Here is a 10666-nt window from a genome sequence, read left to right as displayed (position 1 = left end):
AACTCGCGCGGTTTTTGAAGCCTTTTTTAACGAGTTTCTCTTTTTAATTGCAAACAAACCCCCCCCCCAAACCCCCCAAAATCAACCCAAATCTCCCCCACCCCTCCCCCACCCCCTTTTTCAGCACTTTAAAGGCAAAAAAGTCGAATGTCAGAGCGAAAGGATCGTGTAAAAGCCCCGAATAAAGCGTTTATTAACCGCCATCCCACCCCAGGGCTCTCGTGTCTTCTTGGGAGGGACCCCCCGCCCTAATTAACCTCACAGTGGTTAATTAACCCTAAATCAGTGGTTAATTAACCCTAAATCAGTGGTTAATTACCCCCAGACCCCCTCAGGGAGGAGTTTGGGGGTGGTTCTGTTGCCCCCCCCCACTTTGTTGGGCCCCTGTGCCCTGAATTTGGGGGTGTGGGGGGTGAGGGTGTCACAACTTGTTCCAACCCCCCCAAAAAAACCCCCTTTGATGGTTTTATTGGCTCCAAAAATGGTGTTTAAAGTGCGTTTTGGGTTGTTTTCCATCAATTTGTGGGCGGGGAAATGGGGGGAGGGGGAGGGGGGGTTGTTTTTGTGATTAAACAGCCTCAAAATGGCACCAAAACGCCGTCAGGGCCCGAATGGGGGTTAAAGGGATGGAAAAGGGGGGGGGTGGGATGGTTTGGGTGGAAAAATGACCCCAAAAAGGGGCTTTTTTAGCGCCCCCCCCACTATGGGCAGCGCCCTGAGCGCAGTGCGCATGCGCGGAACCGCCGCTTCCCCCCCGCCAGAGGGCGCCGGCGCCCCGGGGCACGCTGGGAGTTGTAGTCCCGCCGCCATATTGGTGCTTGGAACTACAAACAGCCCCCCCAAACCCCATTCCACGCGCTTTTCACCCCAAAACCCCAATGTTTGGCTTCAAAAGGTCACCCCTGAGGTGCCTCCCCATCCCCCCCCAAAATCCCACCCCCAGCAGTGTCCTGGGGGGGCTCCAGATGGGTCTTTTGGGGGGTCCCACTCCCAGCTGTGTATTGAGGGGGGGTCTCAGCACCCCAATATCTTGGAGGGGTCTCCAGCTGTGTATTGGGGGGTCTCAGCCCCCCAAAAGTGTCCTCAGGGGGTCTCCAGATGGATCTTTTGGGGGTCCCACCCCCAGCTGTGTATTGAGGGGGGTCTCAGCACCCCAATATCTTGGGGGGGATCCCCAGCTGTGTCTTGAGGGGTCTCAGCCCCCCAACATTGTCCTGGGAGGATCCCAACCCCCAACAGAGTCCTGGGGGGGGGTCTCAGACCCCCAAAGGTGTCCTCAGGAGGTCTCCAGATGGGTCTTTTGGGGGTCCCACCCCCCAGCTGTGTATTGAGGGGGGGTCTCAGCACCCCAATATCTTGGGGAGGTCTCCAGCTGTGTATTGGGGGGTCTCAGCACCCCAACAATGTCCTGGGAGGATCCCACCCCCCCAACAATGTCCTGGTGGGGGGTCTCCATCTGTGTCTTGTGGGGGTCCCACCCCCAGCTGTGTATTGAGGGGGGATCTCAGCACCCCAATATCTTGGGGGGGTCTCAGCCCCCCCAACAGAGTCCTGGGGGGGTCTCAGCCCCCCAAAAGTGTCCTCAGAGGGTCTCTAGATGGGTCTTTTGGGGGTCCCACCCCCAGCAATGTCCTGGGGGGGTCTCAGCTGGGTCTTGGGGGGGGTCTCCAGCTGTGTATTGGGGGGTTCCCACCCCTCAGCTGGGTCTTTTGGGGGTCTCAGCCCCCCAGCAATGTCCTGGGAGGGTCTCCATCTGTGTCTTTTGGGGGTCCCACCCCCAGCTGTATATTGGGGGGTTCTCACCCCCCAGTTGTATATTGGGGGGGGGTCTCAGCCCCCCAACAGAGTCCTGGGGGGGGTCTCAGCCCCCCAGCAATGTCCTGGTGGGGGTCTCCATCTGTGTCTTTTGGGGTTCCCACCCCCAGCTGTGGGGGTCTCAGCCCCCCAACAATGTCCTGGGGAGGTCTCAGCTGGGTCTTGTGGGGGGTCTCAGCTCCCCAACAGTATCCTGGGGGGTCTCCATCAGTGTCTTGTGAGGTTCCCACCCCCCAGCAATGTCCTGGGGGGGTCTCAGCACCCCAATATCTTGGGGGGATTTCCAGCTGTGTCTTGTGGGGGTCTCAGCTCCTCAACAGAGTCCTGGGGGGGTCTCATCCCCCCAAAAGTGTCCTCAGGGGGCTCCAGATGGGTCTTTTGGGGGTCCCACCCCCCAGTTGTGTATTGAGGGGGGTCTCAGCACCCCAATATCTTGGGGGGCTCTCCAGCTGTGTCTTCTGGAGATCTCAGCCCCCCAATAATGTCCTGGGGGGGTCTCCATCTGTGTCTTTTGGGGGTCCAACCCCCAGCAATGTCCTGGAGGAGTTTCAGCTGGGTCTTGTGGGGGGGTCTCCAGCTGTGTATTGGGGGGCTCCCACCCCCCAGCAATATCCTTCTGGGTGTCTCCATCTGTGTCTCATGGGGTCCCCCCCCCCCTAGCTGTATATTAGGGGGGTCTCAGCTCCCCAACGTCCTGGGGGGGTCTCAGCTGTGTCTTGTGGGGGTCTCAGCTCCCCAACAATGTCCTGGGGGGTCTCCAGCTGGGTCTTGTGTGGGGTCTCCAGCTGTGTACTGGGGGGATCCCACCCCCCAGCAATGTCCTGGGGGGAGGTCTCAGCCCCCTAGCAATGTCCTGGGGGGGGTCTCCATCTGTGTCTTGTGGGGCTCCCACCCCCCAACAATGTCCTGGGGGGGCTCTCCAGCTGCATCTCGTGGGGTTCCCACGCCCCCAGCAATGTCCTGGGGGGGTCTCCATCTGTGTCTTTTGGGGGGTCCCACCCGCAGCTGGGTCTTGTGGGGGGTCTCAGCTCCCCAACAGAGTCCTGGGGGGGTCTCAGCCCCCCAGCAATGTCTTGGTGGGCTCTCCAGCTGCATCTCATGGGGTTCCCACCCCCCAACAGAGTCCTGGGGGGGGTCTCAGCCCCTCAGCAATGTCCTTGTGGGGGTCTCCATCTGTGTCTTTTGGGGGTCCCACCCCCAGCTGTGTATTGAGGGGGGGTCTCAGCTCCCCAACAGTGTCCTTGTGGGGGGTCTCCAGCTGTGTCTTGTGGGGTTCCCACCCCCAGCAGTGTCCTAGGGGGGTCTCAGCTGGGTCTTGGGGGGGGGTCTCCATCTGTGTCTTTTGGGGGTCCCACCCCCAGCTGTATATTGGGGGGGGGGTCTCAGCTCCCCAACAATGTCCTGGGGGGGGGGTCTTAGCCCCCCAACAGAGTTCTGGGGGGGTCTCCAGTTGTGTCTTTTGGGGATCCCACCCCCCAGCAATGTCCTAGGGGGGTCTCAGCTGTGTCTTGGGGGGGGGTCTCCAGCTGAGTATTGGGGGGTTCCCACCCCCCAGCAATGTCCTGGTGAGGGTCTCCATCTGTGTCTTTTCAGGGTCCCACCCCCAGCTGTATATTGGGGGGATTCCACCCCCCAACAATGTCCTGGGGGGGTCTCAGCTGGGTCTTGGGGGGAGTCTCCATCTGTGTCTTGTGGGGCTCCCACCCCCCAACAGAGTCCTGGGGGGGGTCTCAGCCCCCCAGTAATGTCCTGGGGGGGTCTCCATCTGTGTCTTTTGGGGGTCCCACCCCCAGCTGTATATTGGGGGGATTCCACCCCCCAACAATGTCCTGGGGGGGGTCTCAGCTGGGTCTTGGGGGGAGTCTCCATCTGTGTATTGGGGGGTTCCCATCCCCCAGCAATGTCCTGGGGGGGGTCTCAGCCCCCCAATAATGTCCTGGGGGGGTCTCCATCTGCATCTCATGGGGTTCCCACCCCCCAGCAATGTCCTGGGGGGGTCTCAGCTGGGTCTTGGGGGGAGTCTCCATCTGTGTATTGGGGGGTTCCCACCCCCTAGCAATGTCCTGGGGGGGTCTCAGCTCCCCCAACAGTGTCCCGGGGGGGTCTCCATCTGCATCCCATGGGGTCCCCCCCGGCGCGTTCGGGGGCTCAGCAGCGCCGCCCCGAGCCCGGGTAGCGCAGGCGGAGCCCCGCTCGGAAGCTTCGGAAGCGGCGGCGGTTTTGGCTGAGCTCGGAGTCGCGGCTGCGGTGGAACCCGCCCGGCTCCTTGAAGCCGCGATGCAGCACGAACGCCCCGTCCAGCACCGCGAAGCGAAAGCCGGCAACGTGCAGCTCACACGCCTGCGGGGACACGGGGGGGGGCGGTGAATAGGGCACCCAGAGCACCCAGAGCACACACACTGTACCCACACAGCACCCAGAGCACACCCACAGCATCCAGAGCACACACACTGCACCCACACAGCACCCAGAGCACCCAGAGCACCCACACTGCACCCACAGCACACCCAGAGCAACCAGAGCACACCCAGACTGCACCCACAGCACCCACATTGCACCCAGAGCACACCCAGACTGCACCCAGAGCACCCACATTGCACCCAGAGCAACCAGAGCACACGCAGAGCACCCACACTGCACCCAGAGCACCCACATTGCACACACACAGCACCCAGAGCACCCACATTGCACCCACAGCACACCCAGAGCATCCACATTGCACCCACACTGCACCCAGAGCGAGCAGAGCACACCCAGACAGCACCCAGAGCACAGCCAGAGCACCCACACTGCACCCACACTGCACCCAGAGCACCCACACTGCACCCACACTGCACCCAGAGCGAGCAGAGCACACACACTGCACCCAGAGCACCCAGAGCACACACACTGCACCCAGAGCACCCAGAGCACCCACACTGCACCCACACAGCACCCAGAGCACACCCAGAGCACACCCAGAGCACCCACAGAGCACCCAGAGCACACACACAGCATCCACACTGCACCCAGAGCACCCAGAGCACACACACTGCACCCAGAGCACCCAGAGCACCCAGAGCACACACATTGAACCCACAGCACACCCAGAGCATCCACACAGCACCCAGAGCACCCAGACTGCACCCAGAGCACACACATTGAACCCACAGCACACCCAGAGCACACACACAGCACCCACACAGCACCCAGAGCACCCAGAGCACCCACACTGCACCCAGAGCACCCAGAGCACCCACACTGCACCCACACAGCACCCAGAGCACACCCAGAGCACACCCAGAGCACCCACATTGCACCCAGAGCACACACACAGCATCCACACTGCACCCAGAGCACACCCAGAGCACACCCAGAGCACCCACATTGCACCCAGAGCACACACACAGCATCCACACTGCACCCAGAGCACCCAGAGCACACACATTGAACCCACAGCACACCCAGAGCGCACACACAGCACCCAGAGCACTCACACTGCACCCAGAGCACACACACTGCACCCACACAGCACCCAGAGCACACACACTGCACCCAGAGCACCCACACTGCACCCAGAGCACACACATTGCACCCACACTGCACCCAGAGCACCCAGAGCACCCAGAGCACACACATTGAACCCACAGCACACCCAGAGCACCCACACTGCACCCAGAGCACACACACTGCACCCACAGCACACCCAGAGCACACACATTGCACCCACACTGCACCCAGAGCACCCAGAGCACACCCAGAGCACACACATTGCACCCACACAGCACCCAGAGCACACACACAGCACCCAGAGCACACACACTGCACCCACACTGCATCCAGAGCACACACACAGCACCCAGAGCACACACACTGCACCCACACTGCATCCAGAGCACACACACAGCATCCAGAGCACCCACATTGAACCCACACTGTACCCAGAGAACACACACTGCACCCAGAGCACACACACACAGCACCCAGAGCACCCACATTGCACCCACACAGCACCCAGAGCACACACACAGCACCCACACAGAACCCAGAGCACACCCACAGCATCCAGAGCACCCACATTGAACCCACACTGCACCCAGAGCACACACACTGAACCCAGAGCACACACATTGCACCCACACTGCACCCAGAGCACCCAGAGCACACCCAGAGCACACACACAGCACCCACACAGCACCCAGAGCACCCAGAGCACACCCAGAGCACACACATTGCACCCACACAGCACCCAGAGCACACACACTGAACCCAGAGCACACACATTGAACCCACACTGCACCCAGAGCACACACACTGCACCCAGAGCACACACATTGCACCCACACTGCACCCAGAGCACACACACAGCACCCACACAGCACTCAGAGCACACCCACAGCATCCAGAGCACCCACATTGAACCCACACTGCACCCAGAGCACACACACTGAACCCAGAGCACACACATTGAACCCAGAGCACACACATTGAACCCAGAGCACACACATTGAACCCACACTGCACCCAGAGCACACACACTGAACCCAGAGCACACACATTGCACCCACACTGCACCCAGAGCACACACACTGAACCCAGAGCACACACATTGCACCCACACTGCACCCAGAGCACCCAGAGCACACCCAGAGCACACACATTGCACCCACACTGCACCCAGAGCACACACACAGCATCCACACATTGCACCCACACTGCACCCAGAGCACCCAGAGCACACCCAGAGCACACACACAGCACCCACACTGCACCCAGAGCACACACACAGCATCCACACAGCACCCAGAGCACACCCAGAGCACCCAGACTGCACCCAGAGCACACACACACAGCACCCAGAGCACACACACTGCACCCAGAGCAAGCAGAGCACACCCAGAGCACACCCAGAGCACCCACAGAGCACCCACAATGCACCCAGAGCAAGCAGAGCACACCCAGAGCACCCACAGAGCACCCAGAGCACCCACACTGCACCCACACTGCACCCAGAGCAAACAGAGCACACCCAGAGCACCCACACTGCACCCAGAGCACACCCAGAGCACCCACACTGCACCAGAGCACCCACACTGCACCCACACTGCACCCAGAGTGCACACACTGCACCCAGAGCACACACAGAGCACCCACACCAGCACCCAGAGCACCCACACTGCACACACACTGCACCCAGAGCACACACACTGCACCCAGAGCACACACAGAGCACCCACACAGCACCCAGAGCACCCACACTGCACACACACTGCACCCAGAGCACACACACTGCACCCAGAGCACACACAGAGCACCCACACAGCACCCAGAGCAAACAAGAGCACACCAGAGCACACACACAGCACCCACACTGCACCCACACTGCACCCAGAGCACACCCAGAGCACCCACACAGCACCCAGAGCAAACAGAGCACACACACAGCACCCCACAGCACCCCATTCCCCCTGCCCACCCCAAGCCCCCCATGCCCACCCCATCTCTCCCATCCCCCCATGCCCCCCCCATCCCCCCATGCCCACCCCATCCCTCCCATCCCCCCCCCACCTCCCATGCCCACCCCATCCCCCCTATGCCTACCCCACCCCTCCCATCCCCCTATGCCCACCCCACCCCCCAAGCCCCCCCATCCTCCCCCTGCCCACCCCATCCCTCCCACCCCCCCCATGCCCCACCCACCCATCCCTCCCACCCCCCATGCCCACCCCATGCCCCCCAAGCCCCCCCATCCCCCCCCCATGCCCAACCCCATCCTCCCCCATCCCTCCCATCCCCTCTATGCCCATCCCATTCCCCTATGCCCACCCCACCCCCCCCCATGCCCCCCATGCCCACCCCTATACCCCTCCCCATCCCCCCCATATCCTCCCCATCCCCCCATGCCCACCCCACGCCCCCATTCCCCCCCATGCCCACCCCATCTCCCCTATGCCCACCCCATCCTCCCCCCTGTCCACCCCATGCCCCCCAAGCCCTCCCCACCCCCCCCAAGCCCCCCCATGCCCACCCCACCCCCCCAAGCCCCCCATGCCCCCATGCCCACCCCACCCCCCCATGCCCCCTATGCCCACCCCCATCCCCCCCCAAGCCCCCCATACTCCCCCCATGTCCCCCATGCCCTCCCCATCCCCCTATGCCTATCCCATCCCCCCAAGCCCCCCAAGCCCTCCCCACCCCCCCAAGCCCCCCATGCCCACCCCACCCCCCCAAGCCCCCCATGCCCCATGCCCACCCCCCCCAAGCCCCCCATGCCCCATGCCCACCCCATCCCCCCCAAGCCCCTCATACTCCCCCCATGTCTCCCCATGCCCTCCCCATCCCCCTATGCCTATCCCATCCCCCCAAGCCCCCCATGCCCCACCCCATCCCACCATGCCTCCCATGCCCACCCCATCCCTCCCATGCCCCCCGTGCCCACCCCACCCCCCCCAAGCCCCCCATTCTCCCCCTGCCCACCCCATCCCTCCCATCCCCCCCAAGCCCTCCCCATCCCCCCAAGCCCCCCATCCCCCCCAAGCCCCCCCAAGCCCCCCCATGCCCACCCCCGTGCCCCCATCACCTGGCTGATGCGGTTGAAGCCGTACTGCACGAAGCTCTCATCGAAGGGCGGCAGCTCCAGCGCCGGCGCCACGTAAAACGGCTCCCAGGGGTCGCTCCAGGGCACTTGGTAGGCGGGACGGACCCCGGCCGAGGGGGGCAGTGCCCACCAGCGCCCGTAGGCTGTGGGCGCCTGGCAGCGCGGGCACAAGCTGCCGTAGAAGGGTCGAGCGTGGCCCCTCAGCCAGAGCTGCCGCAGCTCGTCCTTGGTGCCCGGCAGAGGCTGCCCCGAGCGCACCTCGAACGCCGGCAGCACCAGCACGGTGCGGGCATCCAGGGCACCGGGGGCATCCAGGGAGTTGGGGTGCTGCAGGGCACCGGGGGCATCCAGGGCACCGGGGGGCATCCAGGGAGTTGGGGTGCTGCAGGGCATTGGGGGCATCCAGGGCACCGGGGGCATCCAGGGAGTTGGGGTGCTCCAGGGCACCGGGGGCATCCAGGGCTGGGGGGTGCTGCAGGGAGTTGGGGTTGCTGCAGGGCACTGGGGTGCTGCAGGGCATTGGGGTGCTCCAGGGCACCGGGGGGCATCCAGAGCATTGGGGGCATCCAGGGAGTTGGGGTGCTGCAGGGCACTGGGGTGCTGCAGGGCACCGGGGGGCATCCAGGGCTGGGGGGTGCTGCAGGAGTTGGGGGCATCCAGGGCACCGGGGGCATCCAGGGAGTTGGGGTGCTGCAGGGCACTGGGGTGCTGCATGGAGTTGGGGTGCTCCAGGGCATTGGGGGCATCCAGGGAGTTGGGGTGCTGCAGGGAGTTGGGGTGCTGCAGGGCACTGGGGGCATCCAGGGCACTGGGGTGCTGCAGGGAGTTGGGGGTGCTCCAGGGCACTGGGGGCATCCAGACTGGGGTGCTGCAGGGCACTGGGGGCATCCACAGCTTTGGGGTGCTCCAAGGGGTTGGGGTGCTCCAGGGGGTTGGGGGCATCTGGGGGATTGGGGTGCTGCAGAGCTTTGGGGTGCTCCATAAAGTTGGGGTGCTCCAGGGCACTGGGGTGCTGCAGGGGGTTGGGGGTGCTGCAGGGGGTTGGGGTGCTGCAGGGCACTGGGGGCATCCACAGCTTTGGGGTGCTGCATCAAGTTGGGGTGCTCCAGGGCACTGGGTGCTGCAGGGGGCTGGGGGTACCCAAAACTTTGGGGTGCTCCATGGGGTTGGAGTCCTTCAGGGCTTTGGGGTGCTGCATCAAGTTGGGGTGCTGCAGGGGGCTGGGGGCACTCAAAGTTTTGGGGTGCTGCATCAAGTTGGGGTGCTGCAGGGGGTTGGAGTCCTTCAGGGCTTTGGGGTGCTCCAAGGCTTTGGGGTCCCCCAGGATGTTGGGGTGCTGCAGGACTTTGGGGTGCTCCAGGACTTTGGGGTCTTCCAAGGCTTTGGGGTCCTTCAGGGCTTTGGGGTCCTTGAAGGTGTTGGGGTGCTCCAAGGCTTTGGGGTCCTTCAGGACTTTGGGGTGCTCCAGGGCTTTGGGGTCACCCAGGTTTCCAAAGGCATTGGGGACTTTGGGGACCCCCTGAACATTGGGGACCCCCAGAACATTGTGACCCCCCTGAACTTTGGGGACCCCCAAAACATTGGGGACCCCCCAGAACTTTGGGGATCCCAGAACATTGTGACCCCCCCTGAACATTGTGACCCCCCCTGAACTTTGGGGACCCCCAGAACATTGGGGACCCCCAAAACATTGGGGACCCCCTGAACATTGGGGACCCCCAGAACTTTGTGACCCCCCTGAACTTTGGGGACCCCCTGAACTTCAGCCCCCCTCTGAGCCATTGGTACCCCCCTGAACTTTGGGGTCCCCCAGAACTTTGGGGACCCCCAAAACATTGGGACCCCCCAGAACATTGTGACCCCCCTTAACTTCAGCCCCCTCTGAGCCATTGCTACCCCCGTGCATTTTGGGGACCCCCCTGCCCTTCAGACACCTCTGACCCCCTGAGATCCCTCCCTAAGACTTTGGGGTCCCCCAAAACACGAGGAGCCCCCCCAAATCTCCCCTCCCCCCCCCCCCAATAAGCCCAGGAGCCCCTCCCGGAGCCCCTGACTCGGCACCACATCAGCGTCCAACAGCAGCACCCAGCGCCCCCCCCCTTCCATTTTGGGGGGCCCCCCCTTTCCATTTGGGGGTACCCCTTCCCCCTCCAAAGCTGGGCACCCCCATTTCCAACCCCCCCATCACCCAGAGCCCCCCTCCACGCCACGTTCCTCAGCAGATTCCCGGGGTAAGGCACCCCCAAAGTGTAAGTGGGGGGGTCGAGACCCACA

The 10666-nt window shown here is 63.3% G+C and overlaps 1 protein-coding gene across 1 annotated transcript; it reads right to left on the bottom strand.

Annotated features, from left to right (window-relative positions):
* Positions 1–889: 889 nt before the first annotated feature.
* LOC133629106 (cell surface glycoprotein 1-like) lies at positions 890–9334 on the bottom strand. Its single transcript, XM_062019770.1, has 2 exons — positions 8375–9334; positions 890–4155 (listed from the first exon to the last, which is right to left on the bottom strand). The coding sequence occupies exons 1-2, from the start codon at positions 9332–9334 to the stop codon at positions 3964–3966; spliced, it is 1152 nt and encodes a 383-aa protein (XP_061875754.1). The 3' UTR covers positions 890–3963.
* Between the last annotated feature and the right edge of the window lie 1332 nt (positions 9335–10666).

This window comes from Colius striatus, unplaced genomic scaffold, assembly GCF_028858725.1.
Source record: "Colius striatus isolate bColStr4 unplaced genomic scaffold, bColStr4.1.hap1 scaffold_156, whole genome shotgun sequence".
Lineage (NCBI taxonomy): Eukaryota > Metazoa > Chordata > Aves > Coliiformes > Coliidae > Colius > Colius striatus.
This window is presented reverse-complemented; position numbering and strand designations above follow the sequence as displayed.

Coding starts and splice junctions, on each gene's coding strand:
- LOC133629106 (XM_062019770.1), bottom strand. CDS start 9,334: ATGCCCCCAACCCCCTGGAGCACCCCAACCCCTTGGAGCACCCCAAAG. Junction 4,156..8,374: donor GCTTCAACCGCATCAGCCAG/GTGATGGGGGCA, acceptor GTGTCCCCGCAG/GCGTGTGAGCTGCACGTTGC.